The sequence below is a fragment of the Rhinopithecus bieti genome, unplaced genomic scaffold, assembly GCF_001698545.2.
Source record: "Rhinopithecus bieti isolate Rb0 unplaced genomic scaffold, ASM169854v2 scaffold_9899, whole genome shotgun sequence".
Classification (NCBI taxonomy): Eukaryota; Metazoa; Chordata; class Mammalia; order Primates; family Cercopithecidae; genus Rhinopithecus; species Rhinopithecus bieti.
The window spans coordinates 1,477,342-1,495,383 of NW_016806979.1; the positions used below are offsets into that span (position 1 = coordinate 1,477,342).

Here is an 18,042-nt window from a genome sequence, read left to right on the forward strand (position 1 = left end):
CCATCACCATCATCATCACCACCATCATCACCATCATCATCATCACCATCACCACCATCCCCATCATCACCATCACCATCACCACCATCACCATCACCATCATCATCATCACCACCATCACCATCACCACCATCCCCATCATTACCATCCCCACCATCACCATCACCACCATCACCATCATCACCATTGCCATCATCGCCGCTGCCACCACACTGTCACCACCGCCCTCACCTCCATGCCACCATCCACGTCACACCACCACTGTCGTGGCCGCTGCCATGGCTGCCGCTTTTGAGTCTGCTTCCCAAGCTGTCCACTTGCAAATACCTAAAGGTCCAGTGTCTTTGGCTCCCTGGAGGAAGCATTCTCACTACCACTGTCCCACTTACCCCCTTTAACCTCCTAAGGATTGCCACATGCCTGGGCCTAGGCCCAGGCCAGCAGGCATTGCAGCTGGACTGTGGGCTGTGATGGGAAGGAAGGGCCATGGCCATGCATCCACCGTTGAACCCTCACTCCTAGGACCCTGTCACTGCTGGGCCAGGCCCGAGGACGCTGACTGCAGGTGCAGGACCCCATAGCCATGGCCGGGCTCCCCTCTCAGTGTGCAGGGTGGGGCCTCTGCTATCTGGCCCCAGAGTATCCATGTGCCCAGAGGGCCTGGACATCCATCAGGGCAGGGGCTTGGTGGGCACCTGGGAGCTGCCAGGAGATAGGGGAGCTCTCCTTGCCCAGCTGATGCTGGTCTGGAGAGACCCGAGTTGGGAGGAGGAGCTCCAGGCACCCGGCTCTCCCCACCTTGCCTCTTCAGACTACCTCAGATCCACTCTGGGGTGCATGGAGCCAGGAGCCCAGGTGGGTAGTGACTGCCCAGGCCAGGGCGTTTGCCTCAGAGCTCAGCTGGTGGGGAAGGAGGAACTGCTGGGGTTCACCCCATAGGCAGTGGAGGGAGTCACGCAGGGAGGCAACTGGTGACCCAGGAACTGGGGAGAGCCAGGCCACGCCCCACTGGGGCAGGGAGGTGCCTCCCCACCAGGAGCCCAGGCCCCAGGTGAGGCCACCTGCCCACTGTGTCCTCCAGCACTGGAGTTGACCTTAAGCCCCCCAACTCCTGAGGACGTGAGGCTCCACTGGTCAGGCACATGGTGGTGCTATCCCTACCCTACCCTGGGCTCCCTGCCCTGCCCTGGGCCCTTCCCTAACTTCCTTTAAAGGCCAGAAAACGCGGCCGGGCGCGGTGGCTCACGCCTACAATCCCAGCACTTTGGGAGGCCAAGGAGGGCGGATCACGAGGTCAGGAGATCAGGATCATCCTGGCTAACATGGTGAAACCCCGTCTCTACTAAAAAATACAAAAAAATTAGCTGGGCGTAGTGCCGGGCGCTTGTAGTCCCAGCTCCTCGGGAGACTGAGACAGGAGAATGGCATGAACCCGGGAGGCGAAGCTTGCAGTGAGCCAAGATCACGCCACTGTGCTCCAGCCTGGGCGACAGAGCAAGACTTCCTCTCAAAGAATAAATAAAGTCCGGAAAATGGGGTGGAGGAAGAGAAGGGGAAATATGGGCCCCCCACAGCCTCCTGCCCACATGCCCCTCATGGCACCAGGTCAGGCCTCCTGCCCCTGCTGGGCACTGCCCATCACCTGGCCCACACCTCTCCAGTCTCAGACTCTGCAGCTGCCCAGGGCTTGGCTGAGACATTCTCCAGCTATGCTGAGAAAGGCCGGCAACCCTTGCCTCTGACCCTGAAGCCACCACCCCTCAGTGGGGGTCCTCTGGGCATGGCCGGAGGCCCACCCACCCGACCCTGAGTGGCCACACATGTCCCACATGGACCCCCAGCCCAGAACAAACATGTGAACACATAGACACGATGCCACTCCCCGTGAGACTCCCACGGCCTCTTTCCCGAAGCAGGGGGGGGTCCCAGCACCCCTCAGGAGGTCACCACCTGTGCCCTCCTTACCTTGCCGCACAGAGACGTAGCGGCGGTTGGCAGCCACTAGCACCACCTGAGGGTGACTCTCCTCCAGGTCGAAGAGCTCGTCCTTGCTGGGCCGCGTGTTTCGGCCGGCCTTGAGGGTGCCAGCAGGCCCCACGGGTGCCAGGTAGCGGCCGTCGCAGTCCTTGAAGGCCAGCTTGCCCGCCTTGAACTCCAGTGTGTAGCAGGCCCGGGGCTCCGGCTCCCAGACCAGGCAGCCATCGCTGCGCAGGTAGCGGCTGTCACAGGACTTGAGGCAGTACCGTCGGCTCCGGAAGATGAGGGTGAGGAGGGCGTCCACGCCCCAGGGCTTGTCACCGTCCGCAGCCATCTCGTCCTCCCGCGGGCACAGGTGCACGTAGCGCCGCCGGCTCACGCTCAGCAGGTGGGCCTGCGGGTGGATGGCCAGGTGCACGGTCCACAGCTCGGCCGGGGAGATGGCTGTGGCAAAGCAGGACAGCTGGTCCTCGGTGCCTCCGAAGAAGCGGCCATGCGGCTCTGACTGCAGCGCCCAGCGCCCATCTGCCTGTGGCAGGACCAGGAAGCGGCAGTCACGGCCCGGCTGCTCTGCCTGGCAGGCCACGCGCCCGTCCTCTTCTGCTGACAGGTAGCGGCCCAGGTGGCTGCTGCGGAGCAGCACAGCGGACCCTTGTCCAGGGTCGGGCTCCAGCACCCAGGTCTGCTTCCTCTTGAGGCTGGGCGCCGAGGCATTGACCTTGAATCCGAAGCCCTCGGCTGTCAAGTAGCGGTCAGTGTCGTTGACAAGGCCAAACTGGATCCTCAGCACCTGGTGCAGGCCGTTGGTCGGCATCTTCAGGCTGGCCGGGTCCCCGGAGGGGCCTGGGACGATCCCTCTGAGTGCTCACGGCCCCCGTGGCCCCCCAGAACCCCGGGTCGGCTCAGCTGGCCCACGGCCCCCAGACCCAGCCGGCGTCATGGACCCCCTGCGTGCTCTGACTCGCCTCTGACCTGCGGCAGCAGCCTGGGAAGCTCTTAGAGGGCCCGAGGGCAGCAGAGGGCGGGCGGGGAGAGCGGATCAGAGACGTGCAGCTTAGGAGCCGTACTTTTCACTACTCTGAGCTTGGATTTCAGCCACTTCTGGATTGCACAGAGTCCAGAGCCTGAGGGCCCGCAGGGCTGGAAGGCAGGATTGACCCGTTTCCTCACAGCGTAGGCCCAGCGCCCCTCTTCATGGCCCTGCACCTTTCGGCCTCTCGTTCCTGCCCACCTTCTCCAACTCCGCGTGGGCTCCCAGCCTGGGCCAGCCCTTCCTGATGTAGAAGCTGCCCGGTGGAACACTCACGGCTTGGCCGCAACCCGATCGCCGCGTGTACCCTCGGTGGCCGCCAGGCCCTCAGCCGGATCCAGTTACTGCTTCTCTGATTCCTGCTGCCAGGAGCACAGCAAGGACCCCACCCACAACCTACAGCCAGGTCATCTCCACCCCAGGCCAGCCTCTGGCCACGCTGCTCAGGCCCCAGAATGACGCGCACTGGACTGCTGCCCACACTGGAGGGTGGAACACAGTGGCCGTGCAGCCCTGCAGGCAAGGGTCAGGGTCAGAGGCCCCAGTCTGGCCTGGCCCCAGCACACTCCTGTGCACTCTGAGCAAGTCGCTGGGTCCTGAGGCTGCCCTTCCTGTGCTGTGAGCTGGAGTGAAGCCAGCCTCACTTCACTTTGGAGTCTTTACGGATGTGGATCCAGGAGGCTGGTGGGACGCTGTCCACCCCATGCTCCCAGTGGTGACCCTTGGAATCTGGGAGAGGATGAAAGCCAGCAGGCTGGGAGAGACTGGAAGTGGTCACACCTGTCCCCAGCACCTCCCTGCTCTGGGCCACCTAGCTGCACCCCTTCCCCAGAGCCTGAGGGGCACTGGGCCCTGCTCACCGTGCCTGACGCCCACACCTGCCTCAGGGGCTCAGAGCCAAGTAGTGAAACCAGAGCTGCCCACCCTGGGCCAGGGCCAACCCGGTGTCCTCTTCCTCATAACAGCATGTGACCCTCTGATCTCCCTGGGGAGTGGGAACAGGGGCCGCAGGGCACTTCCGGTCATGGCCTGGAGTCAATCCCCTGGCCTCCTGGGTCCCCCATCTCCTGAATAGCTATCATGGGGGTCCCCGTATGGCAGGAGTCTGGCCAAAAGCAAGGGGCCTGGGCTGGGCACCTGTGGGCCCCAGAGATGGGTGGGGCCATGGTGGCAGAGTGTGCACAGACTCGGACTCCTCCTCTGTCCTGTAAGCCCTGGATAGCAGCCGTGCCAGGCACCTGCAGACACGGGAGTAAAAGGAACCTGTCCTCACTGTCCCCATGCTCAGGACCCGGGTGAGGACAGAGAGACTCCCACATTCAAATACCCCCTAGGGCACGGTGCACGCCACGATGCCAGGGCCTGGTCTTCCCTCTCCCTGTGCACTGGCCTCATCTGCCTCTGTGATTCACACGCTTTTATGAGGCACCAACTGTGTGCGAAACCAGGTCATGTGCCAGGCACCATCCTAGGAAGACGCAGTCTGGGGTTACATCCCCTCGCCAGAGACGATGCCCACACACGCTCTCCCACAGTTTCAAGGGAACCAAAGACCCAGGCCTAGTACCGATGCCAGGGAAGTGTCTCTGGATTAGGGGCACAAGCTGGGGTGCTGCCTGCACTTCAATTTCCCATTGGATCTTTTTAAAAATTTTTTTTCTTGAAACAGGGCCTTGCTCTTCACCCAAACTGGAGTCCAGTGGCACAATCTTGGCTCACTGCTACCTTAGAGCACAAGCAATCCTCCTGCCTCAGCCTCCCAAGTAGTGGGACTACAGGCACTTGCCACCAGGCCCAGCTAATGTTTGTATTTTTAGTAGAGATGGGGTTTCGCTATGTTGCCCAGGCTGGTCTCGAACTCCTGAGTTCAAGTGATCTGCCCGCCTCAGCCTCTGAAAGTGTTGGGATTACAGGCATAGCCACTGTGCCCAGCCTCCCGTTGGATTTTGAGGGCACAGCTCAGTTGGTCTGTGAGTCGTGGGGGACGCTGGAGGGGCAGCTGTGCCCATGGTCCCCCCGCCTCAGACACAGACACTGGCTCCACCTCCACTCCCCAACGCCCAGCCAGGCTGTGAAGGAGCCCAGGCGGCCTGTCCCTCTGATTGGCATGACGGCCTCATTAACACTGCCTGGGCTGGCAGGGTGCTTAGGCATCGGGTGCCCAGTGGGAGGATGCCTGGCCNCCGAAGAAGCGGCCATGCGGCTCTGACTGCAGCGCCCAGCGCCCATCTGCCTGTGGCAGGACCAGGAAGCGGCAGTCACGGCCCGGCTGCTCTGCCTGGCAGGCCACGCGCCCGTCCTCTTCTGCTGACAGGTAGCGGCCCAGGTGGCTGCTGCGGAGCAGCACAGCGGACCCTTGTCCAGGGTCGGGCTCCAGCACCCAGGTCTGCTTCCTCTTGAGGCTGGGCGCCGAGGCATTGACCTTGAATCCGAAGCCCTCGGCTGTCAAGTAGCGGTCAGTGTCGTTGACAAGGCCAAACTGGATCCTCAGCACCTGGTGCAGGCCGTTGGTCGGCATCTTCAGGCTGGCCGGGTCCCCGGAGGGGCCTGGGACGATCCCTCTGAGTGCTCACGGCCCCGTGGCCCCCCAGAACCCCGGGTCGGCTCAGCTGGCCCACGGCCCCAGACCCAGCCGGCGTCATGGACCCCTGCGTGCTCTGACTCGCCTCTGACCTGCGGCAGCAGCCTGGGAAGCTCTTAGAGGGCCCGAGGGCAGCAGAGGGCGGGCGGGGAGAGCGGATCAGAGACGTGCAGCTTAGGAGCCGTACTTTTCACTACTCTGAGCTTGGATTTCAGCCACTTCTGGATTGCACAGAGTCCAGAGCCTGAGGGCCCGCAGGGCTGGAAGGCAGGATTGACCCGTTTCCTCACAGCGTAGGCCCAGCGCCCCTCTTCATGGCCCTGCACCTTTCGGCCTCTCGTTCCTGCCCACCTTCTCCAACTCCGCGTGGGCTCCCAGCCTGGGCCAGCCCTTCCTGATGTAGAAGCTGCCCGGTGGAACACTCACGGCTTGGCCGCAACCCGATCGCCGCGTGTACCCTCGGTGGCCGCCAGGCCCTCAGCCGGATCCAGTTACTGCTTCTCTGATTCCTGCTGCCAGGAGCACAGCAAGGACCCCACCCACAACCTACAGCCAGGTCATCTCCACCCCAGGCCAGCCTCTGGCCACGCTGCTCAGGCCCCAGAATGACGCGCACTGGACTGCTGCCCACACTGGAGGGTGGAACACAGTGGCCGTGCAGCCCTGCAGGCAAGGGTCAGGGTCAGAGGCCCCAGTCTGGCCTGGCCCCAGCACACTCCTGTGCACTCTGAGCAAGTCGCTGGGTCCTGAGGCTGCCCTTCCTGTGCTGTGAGCTGGAGTGAAGCCAGCCTCACTTCACTTTGGAGTCTTTACGGATGTGGATCCAGGAGGCTGGTGGGACGCTGTCCACCCCATGCTCCCAGTGGTGACCCTTGGAATCTGGGAGAGGATGAAAGCCAGCAGGCTGGGAGAGACTGGAAGTGGTCACACCTGTCCCCAGCACCTCCCTGCTCTGGGCCACCTAGCTGCACCCCTTCCCCAGAGCCTGAGGGGCACTGGGCCCTGCTCACCGTGCCTGACGCCCACACCTGCCTCAGGGGCTCAGAGCCAAGTAGTGAAACCAGAGCTGCCCACCCTGGGCCAGGGCCAACCCGGTGTCCTCTTCCTCATAACAGCATGTGACCCTCTGATCTCCCTGGGGAGTGGGAACAGGGGCCGCAGGGCACTTCCGGTCATGGCCTGGAGTCAATCCCCTGGCCTCCTGGGTCCCCATCTCCTGAATAGCTATCATGGGGTCCCCGTATGGCAGGAGTCTGGCCAAAAGCAAGGGGCCTGGGCTGGGCACCTGTGGGCCCCAGAGATGGGTGGGGCCATGGTGGCAGAGTGTGCACAGACTCGGACTCCTCCTCTGTCCTGTAAGCCCTGGATAGCAGCCGTGCCAGGCACCTGCAGACACGGGAGTAAAAGGAACCTGTCCTCACTGTCCCCATGCTCAGGACCCGGGTGAGGACAGAGAGACTCCCACATTCAAATACCCCTAGGGCACGGTGCACGCCACGATGCCAGGGCCTGGTCTTCCCTCTCCCTGTGCACTGGCCTCATCTGCCTCTGTGATTCACACGCTTTTATGAGGCACCAACTGTGTGCGAAACCAGGTCATGTGCCAGGCACCATCCTAGGAAGACGCAGTCTGGGGTTACATCCCCTCGCCAGAGACGATGCCCACACACGCTCTCCCACAGTTTCAAGGGAACCAAAGACCCAGGCCTAGTACCGATGCCAGGGAAGTGTCTCTGGATTAGGGGCACAAGCTGGGGTGCTGCCTGCACTTCAATTTCCCATTGGATCTTTTAAAATTTTTTTTCTTGAAACAGGGCCTTGCTCTTCACCCAAACTGGAGTCCAGTGGCACAATCTTGGCTCACTGCTACCTTAGAGCACAAGCAATCCTCCTGCCTCAGCCTCCCAAGTAGTGGGACTACAGGCACTTGCCACCAGGCCCAGCTAATGTTTGTATTTTAGTAGAGATGGGGTTTCGCTATGTTGCCCAGGCTGGTCTCGAACTCCTGAGTTCAAGTGATCTGCCCGCCTCAGCCTCTGAAAGTGTTGGGATTACAGGCATAGCCACTGTGCCCAGCCTCCCGTTGGATTTTGAGGGCACAGCTCAGTTGGTCTGTGAGTCGTGGGGACGCTGGAGGGGCAGCTGTGCCCATGGTCCCCCCGCCTCAGACACAGACACTGGCTCCACCTCCACTCCCCAACGCCCAGCCAGGCTGTGAAGGAGCCCAGGCGGCCTGTCCCTCTGATTGGCATGACGGCCTCATTAACACTGCCTGGGCTGGCAGGGTGCTTAGGCATCGGGTGCCCAGTGGGAGGATGCCTGGCCGCCAGGTGCTAAGTGGGCCTGGCTCTGGGCAGCCTCTCAGTGGCAGAGCCAGGAATGATGGCGGCTCCTGAGTTCTGGGGCCCCACAGCTCCACCTTGGGTGGGGCTGCCTGGAACTGACCCAGGTGTGTGAGCTAAGGGGGACTCTCAGGAACCCAGGGAAGGGCGACTAAAGGGTGGGTGCCTGGGCCGGGCTTCCTTGGAGGGAGGCCGTTGGCAAGGATTCCAGTCACTCCTGCCTCCACCTCAGGACCCCAGATTCTTGCCCAGCCACCTGCTAGGATCGTTTCCTCTGGATCCCCAGCAAGGTTTCTGGCACACAGCAGGTACTTAATAAGTGCCTGAGATTGTTGGACGTGGGGAGTCTGGTTCTGTATTATTATTATTATTTTCAGATAGAGTCTCACACTGTCACCCAGGCTGGAGTGCAATGGTGGAATCTTGGCTCACTGCAACCTCTGCCTCCCGGGTTCATGCGATTATCCTGCCTCGGCCTCCCAAGTTGCTGGGATTACAGGCGCCCACCACCATACCCGGCTAATATTTTGTATTTTTTAGTACAGACGGGGGTTTCATTATGTTGGCCAGACTGGTCTCGAACTCCTGACCTCATGATCTGGCCTCCTCAGCCTCCCAAAGTGCTGGGATTACAGCTGTGAACCACTGGGCACAGCCTTTTTTTTTTTTTTTTTTTTTTTTTGAGACCGAGTCTTGTTCTGTTGCCCAGGCTGGAGTGCAGTGGCCAGATCTCAGCTCACTGCAAGCTCCGCCTCCCGGGTTCAAGCGATTCTCCTGCCTCAGCCTCTGAGTAGCTGGGATTACAGGTGTGTGCCACCATGCCCGGCTAATTTTTGTATTTTTAGTAGAGATGGAGTTTCACCATGTTGGCTAGGCTCATCTTGAACACCTGACCTCAGGTGATCCCCCTGCCTCGGCTTCCCAAAGTGCTGGGATTACAGGCGTGAGCCACCGTGCCTGGCCGTCTGGTTCTTTTTTATTTATTTTAGAGACAGGGTTTTGTTCTGTTACCCAGGCTGGAGTGCAGTGGTGCTATCTTGGCCAATGGCAGCTCGACCTCCTCGGCTCAGGCGATCCTCCCACCTTGACCTCCTGAGTAGCTGGGACCCCAGCACAGGGCCGGGTTCTTAGGTGATGGACTGAGCGTCTGCCGATGGGTGCAGCATCATGCATGTGTGTGAGTGTGGTGTGTGTGTGTGTGAAGGTGCTCATGGACGAGGGTGGGCAAAGGTTGCCAGCAGGGTCGCCTGCTGGGCCAGCTCTGGACCCTGGGAATGTCATCCTGGATCCCAACCTGAGAGCCTACTCAGGGCTGCTCAGCAGGGAGCCCAGGTTGTACACTGCCCAAGGGAGGCAGTTTCCAGGGTTCCACTCATACTCCAGACACACACAACTCAAAAGAGCATGTGGTGGGCTGGGGCACTCTAGCCCCCTGCAGTGTTCTCAGGCAACAGGGAGCACCCCTCCCACTGACCCCCACCAAGCCCTGTGGTCACATTTCCAGAGGTGCCATGCAACCACTCACATGGGGTGCACACGCACCTGCCACCCTGACCTGTGCAGGCTGCACAGTGGGGAGAGCTCCACGCCCCACCCTCACCCACCTCGGACGCTGGTGGGTGGAAGCCCACGTCCAGTGTGTGCCTGAGGCCAAAGCTGAGGTCTGCACCTAGGAGGTGGTGCCTTGTCCTGGTGGGCACCGAGAGGCTGTTTGGGGTAGCAGTACCCCCAGTCCCCTGGTCCAGGGAGCAGCCAGCTATGACAGCCTTCCTGGCCTCACCTGAGCCCAGAGGGCAAGGAATGCCTCAGCCATCAGAATCCCCCGACAGCCTCCCCTGAGGCCTGAGCCTCGGCCTCCATCCCTCTCAGTGCAAGGCCAGCTAGGGCAGGACCAGGAAGCCATGCGCCCCTACCGGCCCCTGGTGTCCACCCTCAGGTTTCCTGAGAGCCCTCTGGAAATCGTTCCCTTTCTGAGGTGCTGGTGGACGGGCAGTCCTGGCGCCGCAGGGTCCCCTTCCCCTCCCTCTCACCCAGTTGGCCCCTCTGGTGCTACAAGGGGAAGGACCCCAGCCCCTCCCCCCTGCCATGCCTAGACCACTGATCCTGGATGCTAGAGTCCAGCCTGGGCTCCTGCTGGCATGCTGTCTGCTGCCATGGTGACCGGCACGTGCTCCAGGCTGGGTGCCCTGCAGTGCTGGTGCTGGTGGTGTGAGCTGGCACAGGCCTGCATGTGTGCGACTGGGGGAGAGGTCGCTCCTCACCCTGCTGGCCTGGAGCCCTGGAAACTGGGAAATGGAGCCCTGGGGCAGCCCCGCGGCTGCGGACCATGCCTTTCATGGGCCAGCAGCACCTGCAGCCCTCCCTGCAGGCATCGGAGGAGCCCCTGCCTCAGTGCCAGGCCCTGACTGCTGCCACTCCTGTTGGCACCCCTGTCTCCAGTGATTCCCAGGTACTCCACCCTCCTCCTCGTCCCCGTGCCAAGCCCCTGCCCAGGCTCTGTTGTCCCCTTGGCCCTGCAGCCAGGTGAGGGCCACCCTGCTGGGCACGCCAGGCCTTGATGTCCTCACTGCTGGTCCAGCACCAGGTCCCAGGGGCCCAGCCCCGGGTGTTGTTCCTGAGAACAGACCTGCAGCCTGGCGACCTCATGATTTTTTCATGGCTGAGCTATCGGCTCTGCTGCAGTTCCACTTACACGGGCAAGGGGGCCGCACTTCTCTTTCTCTGGCCTGGGTTGGTTTACTGAGGCCGGGTTTAGGGTGACAGGCTCCATCAGCAGGGCAGGGAGCAGGGCAGGGCTAGAATGAAGAGCTTGGGGAGGGGCTCTCCAGCGTGGCCGCCTGCCTGCTCCGAGAGAATCCCCCCTCCCCCTCCCCACAGGCAGCCCCCTGAATTGTAGTTGGGGTTCATGGCTGGCTGCTCTGGAGCCTCCCCTTGGAGCTGTCAGGGCGGACGGCCCACACAGTCTCCTGGCTTTTGTCTTCTGTGAAATCATAAGGTGCTGGTGGGGGGCTGTGCCTGGAAGGAGAGGGGAGGAAGAGCACCTGGCAGAGGACTCTAGGCCTTGCCAGAAAACTCCGGACCCCAGCAAGGACAAAAGTCCCCAAAGGGACCCTGAGGGCAGAAGCAAAGGTGTCTCGACAAGGCCAGATGCCCCACAACCACTGGGGCGATGGAGCCTGCAACCCCTGAGCCCCAGGACCTTTGCACATGCAGGGGTCAGGAGGGGAATGTTCATGAAGACCCCATGAGCCCCTGGTGCTTGGGGCTTAGAGTGATGAATAGATCAACTTTCAGAAAAGAGATGACTGTTTATAGCCCAGCTGGACTTACACACAGGTGCACACCACGGACATGGACACCTGGTGTGGACGAGCCCACAGCTCTGCAGGTGGCAGCCTTTGTCGAGTCCCTGTCCGCCTGCATCTACACACACAGGCCTGCATATGCCCTGCCCACGTGTAATGCCACGTCCACCTGCAAGTCCAGTCGTGCAAGAACCGACCATCACAGGCACTCAGGGAGTACCTACTGTGTGCCGGGACCATGCTGGACCATCACAGGCACTCAGGGAGTACCTACTGTGTGCCGGGAACCATGCTGGAGAAAGGCAAGGAATTAACTCTACCTCTGACTTTTGGGACCAAACAGAAATGGGCCATTTATCACTCTACAGTGAGAAGGGCTCTGCACGTGGCCACCATTGTGGTGTCACCCAGCTCACAGAAGAAAACATCCTTGTTCTTAGCAAACACACACTAAAATAGTAAGGGCATCGTGCCTGAAACCTGCTTCCAAAGGGTTCAGAAATAGAAGGAGAATGATAAGCAAATGTGTCAAGATGTTTAAAACTAATTAAGTTCGAAATTTCAAAACAAAGGCTGGGTGCGGTGGCTCACACTTGTAATCCCAGCACTTTGGGAGGCCAAGGCAGGTGGACTGCTTGAGCCCAGGAGTTCGAGACCAGCTTGGATAACATGGCAAATATCTATGTCTACTACAAATACAAACATTAGCCAGGCGTGGTGGCATACACCTGTAGTCCTGGCTGCTGGGGGATGGAGAGGGGTGAGGTGGGAAGATCGCTTGAGCCTGGGAGGTCAAGGTTACAGTGAGCCGAGACAGTGCCAGTGCACTCCAGCCTGGATGACAGAGTAAGACCTTGTCTCAAAAAAAAAAAAAAAAAAAAAAAAAAAAAAAAAAAAAAACCGGGGGAGGCCATGCCTGTAATCCCAGCACTTTGGGAGGCCAAGGCAGGCAGATCACCTGAGGTCAGGAGTTCGAGACCAGCCTGACCAACATGGAGAAACCTCGTCTCTATTAAAAATACAAAAATTAGCTGGGCATGGTGGCACATGCTTGTAATCCCAGCTACTAGAGAGACTGAGGCAGAATAATCGCTTGAACCTGGGAAGTGGAGGTTGCAGTGAGCTGAGATCGCGCCATTGCACTCCAGCCTGGGCAACAAGAGTGAAACTCCGTCTCAAAAAAAAAAAAAAAAAAAAAAAAATTAAAATCGAAAGGTTAAAACTATAATAAATAAAATGAAAAATTCCACTGAAGGGTTAGAAGTCAAGGAAATATCCCAGAAAGTTTAAAAACAGAGACAGAAGAAAAAACTGGAATATTAGAGAATAAATCCAGAAAGTATAATGCCCAATTAACAGAAATCCCAAAACAGAAGAACAGAAAACAAAACAAAGAAATTGTAAAAGAAATAATACAAGAAAATTACCAAGAACAGGGCCTAGGAAGTAGCCAAGACAATGGATGCAAAAGCTTCACCAGGGACCCTAAGCAATTTTAGGTCAGCAAGAAAAAGCCTGAAGGCTCTTAGAGAAACACAAAACCTGGACTCTGGATCAGGAATCCAGTGACATTCATTTCTCATCAGCAGCAGTGCCAGCAAGAGACAGGGGCTAAGCCTTCAAAATCCCAGGCCAGTTCTCAACTTGAAATTCCATCCCTCACCAAACTGCCAGTTCCAGGGATGTGAGCTCAAGGCACTTGCCGATATGCAAACTCAACACTGACTCAACACTGACCCAGGGGCTCACCTTCCCAGCTCGGTGATGCCCCCAAAGGACGCCTTGTCCTAAGGACTGGAGGAAATGGGGCCTGCCAAGGTGCTGGACGCAGTTAACCTTCAAGAGAGCCCAAGGTGTGTGTGGGTGGGGGCCAGGCATAGGGGCCTCTCTAGGGTGATTCCCTCCCACAGACCAAGTGGACACATGGGTTGGGCCAACTGCTGTCCTTCCCTAGTCATGATGTGACCCCAGCTCGGGCCTCTCCACCCTCAGGGTCTCCTCCTGCATCTGTCTTCTCCCCCCGCCCCTCCCCCAGGGCTTCCTGTGTCCCCACGGCTCCAGGAGGAAGTGTGACTGCCCTGGTGTGGCACTGGACATCCCCTATCTGGCAGTGCCCCTCTTACTTTCCTGAAGCCAGGGCAGCCACAAACCACCTGGCCCCTTGAGGCACAGCTCTGGGGAGGTCTCTGCCAAGGCCTGGCCCAGTCCTGGGAAAGCCGGAGGAGCCTCTGTCCCCAGCAGGTGTGTGTAGTGAGAGCTCTGAGTCCCACCCTCCAGCCCTGGAAGGAACCACCTCTTTCTGCTGTGTGGCCTCCAACAAGCCTCTCAGCCCCTCCCTTTCCTTTTCTGGGAAGTGGTGGTTAGCAGGGACCATCTGCTGGGGGAGCCGAGCACTGGAAAAACGCCCCGCACCCAGGGCCAGGGTCCTCGTGCTGGGGGCCCTCTGTGGGTGCCTTCTGTCCCTGGTCGCAGGAGGGACCTCGGGCATCTGGGGTGGGCAGTGAGTGGAGGCTCGGGCCACCTCCTCATCCACTGCCCTGGGTGACCCCATCCCACCTCTCCGCGTCAGCCCTGGCTGAGGTCACCGGCCGCTCCCCGGGCAGCCCTGCCTCCGTCACCGTCGGGTGTGCGGCGGTGACTCAGCGGCCGGCCCCGCCCAGTGGCCGGAGGGAGGAGCGGGGGTCCCTCCTGGAGCTCTGGGCAAGCGCGGGCTCCGGCAGCGCGGCAGGTGCGGCCTCGCGGCGATAGCGGGACCCACCTGGCGGCTCACGGGGGAACAACACCGGCCCGCCATTCCCGGCCTTCCCGCGGGGCCCACTCCACGGGCGCCATCTCCCGGCCCCGGGCCTCCGAGCTCGTGGTCCTGGGGGTGCGTCCCGGCTGCCAGACAGTGCTCGGCAGGGGAAGTGCGTGCCGAGTGCGGGTCCTGAGCCCACCCGAAGCCCCGGTGCCGCGTCCCCGTGGGAGTGCGCGGAGCTGAGGCCCAGGCCCGCGCCCTGTGAGCACCTGGGGGTTAGGAAAGGCCGACTGTGTGGGGAGGGGACGCAGCAACGCGGGGTGGCGGGCCGGGCGCTGCAAGGGGCGCGCGATGACGTGCAGCCGGGCTGGACCGCCGCGACCCCACACCAAGTTAGGGCATGCAGCCCTGGGCCCGGCCTGAAAGACGGCCTGAGGTTCACCTTGCCCGAATGCAGACCCGCTCAAGTCCCAGCTTCCCGGGCTGGGACGGGCAGGGCGGCCACGCAGTGCCGGCCCCCCAGCCACACCCGCCCTGCTGTCCCCGCCCCCGCGGCGCGCTGGGGAAGGAGGACGCGATTACAGCTCGGGTATCCTGACCAGAGTCCGGGCTTGACCCCCGGCACCCTCCATTCTCCGCATACCAGAGGCAGCCCTTGGGACAGAGCGCCCAGAGCAGTGGCCTCTTGCCCTTGTCCCGCCCTGACCCGGTTCCCCCTCTTCCGCGTGGCGCCAGCCGTCCCGCGAGTGGGGACACCTGGCGAGGCCCTGACCTAGTTGCTGTGCAGAGCACTTTGGGCGAGCTGCAGGCCAGAGCAGGAGGTGCTGGACGGGTTAAACAGGATTCCCCCACCTCGGTGCCCCGCGCGCCCTGGACAAGACAGCCGCTCCCTGGCCTGCTGCGCGGGGAGAGCTGGAGGAGCTGACCAGCTAGGCGGCAGGAGAGTGTCCGTGGGGAGAGTCAGCAAAAGACTCCCCTCCCTCCCAGCCCTAGAGTCATAGCCCCTTCCACGTTTTTGAGATAAGGAGACAGCTCCGAATGGGCCTGGCCTTCCTCACCCCCTCCCTCTCTATTTCACCCCGATTTGGGCTTCCTGCACAAGCAGCTGCGGGGTGGGTGCTATGCCAGGTACGGGGGCACCAGCTTCACTGTAGAGGACAAGGATGCTGTGCCCCGAGAACCGACGCTCTAGGGCAGAGGGCGGGCGAAACAAGCTCATGGTCAGTGGGAGTTGATGAGGCCGTGGGTGGCACGGGGCTGCCGGGAGGAGGACGGGGGCTGCCGGGAGGAGGCAGCCAGTGGGAGAGCTTTGGGGGCGGAGGAAATGCCAGGCAGTGGTCAGGGCGCTGAAGGAGTGGAGGGACAGGCAGTGCCCACTCTGTGGGCCTCCAGCACCAGGGGAAGGGGCTTAGATTTTACCCCCAGGCAGCAGGTAGCCTTGGGAGCAGCGAGGATTTGAAACATGGGGGATTGTGGAAGCTGAGGCCCTGGGGTGGGAAGGGTCGCGGGATGCGCACTGCCAGGGAGCAGGCATGGCCGGGATGCGCACTGCCAGGGAGCAGGCATGGCCACATGAGGCGGGCTATGGCCTGGGAGGGTGGTTTCTGGCTTTAGCCCTGTGAAGAGGGTGGGGGCTCCTTGGTTTCATCTCCGCTTCTGGCTCAGCTAAGAACCACCCTGAGGGGAAACACAAACTTCAGGCCACGCGGCCTCTGGGGAAGAAGGGGTGGGGCTGAGGGGGCAGGAGCTCCTGGGGTGGGGCCCACAATGGCCAGGTGGAGAGCAGACCCTCCCCACTCCATGCAGCTCCAGGCCAGAAGGGACGGAGGCCTGGGGAAAGGAGCCTTCTTCTTGGGCCCAGCGGAGGGTCACAGCAGGGCCTGGGGCTATGCCCTTAGGAACAGAGGGAGGAGCAGGCGCCCTGGTCTCAGGTCACACACGACACACAGAGGCGCTGAGCACGTCTTACTCATCACCAAAAACTGAACTCCTGGGCATCAGGCAAGAAGCCTGGGGGGTTTGCTAGGCTGCCTGACAGCCTCCTGTCCCCAGACTTCTTGTCCACACAGGAGGCCAAGCAGCCTCAGAGCCCCTAATGGGCCACACATCTCACATCGCTGGCCCCTCTCCTCTTTTGTTGACAGGAAATGGGGCAGAGAGGTCACATGGCAGGCACAGGGCTGAGCCGGGCCCAGAACCCAGGTGTCCAGCTCCCAGCTCAGGGCTCTTCCAGGGGCCTCCTTGGTTCCTGCTGCACAGCGGGGATGGGGAGCCTCAGGTAAACTGCAATGGGAATCCCGTCTCCAGAGGCCTGGAGCAGCGGGGGTGGGGTGGGGCAGGGTGGTAGGGTTGAGGGACTCTAGGCCTGAGTGTCCAGTGACTCTGCAGGGGTGGGGGCGGGGGGACGGCCGGCTGAGCCTTCTGGGCTTCAGTCTGCGCAGTGGGGCAGGAGAACCAAGCCCCAAGCTGGGCACCAACCAGGAGACGGAAGTGTGGGACCCTGGGCTTGTTCCTTGAGCCAAAACTCCGAGGCAGCCAGGCCGAGCTGCAGGAAACCAGCCTTGCCCACCGGGACCAGCCTTGGGACCACTGTTCCTGAAGAGGCAGAGCCCACTCCAGGCCTGCCCAAGGGAGCCAGCCGGGCCCTGGAGAGAGCTTCAGGAAACAGGGCCATCATCTTGCACTTGATCTGTCCAAAAGGGTGCGGGAGAACAGGGAGGTGAGCTGAGAGTAAGTAAGCTTTGCTTGCCTTGGATTCAAGTTAGCTTTTTATTATGGGATAACTTTAGACTTACAGAAAAGTTGCAAAGACAGTAGGAAAGTTCCCAATGCTCTACTCCCAGTGTCCCCTAACCTGGCATCTTACAGGGTCATAGGACAACTGGCATAACTGAGAGATTAACCTTAATACGACCAAACTCGAGGCTTTGGGTCTTGCTAGTTCTTCCACCATGGTTCCTTTTTCTGTTCAGGGTCCATCGTTTCATTTAGTGGGAGAAGATAACACATTCCAGGCTGGGCAAGGTGGCTCACGCCTGTCATCCCAGCACTTTGGAAGGCCCAGGCGAGTGGATCACTTGAAACCCTGTCTCCACCAAAAATGCAAAAATTAGCCAGGCGTGGTGGTGCATGCCTGTAGTCTCAGCTATTCGGGAGGCTAAGGCCCAAGAATCGCTTGAACCCAGAGACAGAAGTTGCAGGAAGCCAAGATCACGCCACTGCACTCCAGCCTGGGCGACAGAGTGAGACTGTCTCAAAAATAAAATATAAAGGAAAAAAAAGCCATTCCAGGCAGGTAGAGAGGCTAGGAGTGGGGACCCATGCCCAAGCTCCCATGTCTGTAGCCGGCCAGCTGACAGGCGGTGGGGACTGGGGGGCCCTGTCAACAGGTGTGGAGGTGACCCAGAGTCCAGGGGCTGAGCTGGTGCAGAGGAAAGAATAGAGCAAGGACCTAGAGGTGGGGCAGTGCAAGCCGTGGGGGGCGCAGGCCCTGGGTTAAGTCTGCCACACCTCCCTGGGCCACTGTTGTCGTATCCACTAAATGGGCCGAAACAAATAAGACACAACAAGTTCATAATAAAAGCCACCAAAGCCAGCCCTGGACTGGCAAAGAACAATCACATCGCTTCTCTGAGCCCCAAGTCTCCCTTCCGGAAATGCAAAGGACACACCCACCTCTGGCGGAAGTGCAGCTGCTGACTCTCCCGGTTCGGCGGCCGCCCAGCTCCCCCCAGTTCCATCCATGCGGTCCCCTCCCCAGGCCCAGCTGCCCGGCCCTCTCCGGCACTGGTTCTAGAAGGGTGGTGGTGGCCACCCTGCGCCACCGGCTTCCCAGAGCACAGCCCAGGACGGCCCTGGCGCGACCTTGGGCGAGGCCCCGCTGCAAAATAGAAAAATCACAGCGCGCGGTCCGGCCCCTGCGCCCCATGGGCTCCAGGCCTCGCCCTGCTCGCTCCGGCTGCCCGCCCGCTTCCCAGGGGCAGGCAGCCCCGCATCCTCCACCGCCCTCGGCCCCGGGACTCCCCAGGCGCCGAGGCCCCCCACGCCCGGCTCCCGCCCCAACCCCTCGG

General features: G+C 61.0%; 1 protein-coding gene across 4 annotated transcripts in view; it reads right to left on the minus strand.

Annotated features, from left to right (window-relative positions):
• The window catches only part of FSCN2 (fascin actin-bundling protein 2, retinal), a 23,333-nt gene extending 5,297 nt beyond the window's left edge, over positions 1-18,036 (minus strand). For 3 of the 4 annotated variants that reach the window (XM_017879276.1, XM_017879279.1, XM_017879277.1), the window contains exon 1: positions 1,966-4,701. In XM_017879276.1, the coding sequence (XP_017734765.1) occupies positions 1,966-2,791 (826 nt within the window). In that variant the 5' untranslated portion in view covers positions 2,792-4,701. Of the gene's footprint in view, positions 1-1,965; positions 4,702-17,647 lie in introns of those variants that run through there. The other variant, XM_017879278.1, reaches the window with a different exon arrangement.
• Between the last annotated feature and the right edge of the window lie 6 nt (positions 18,037-18,042).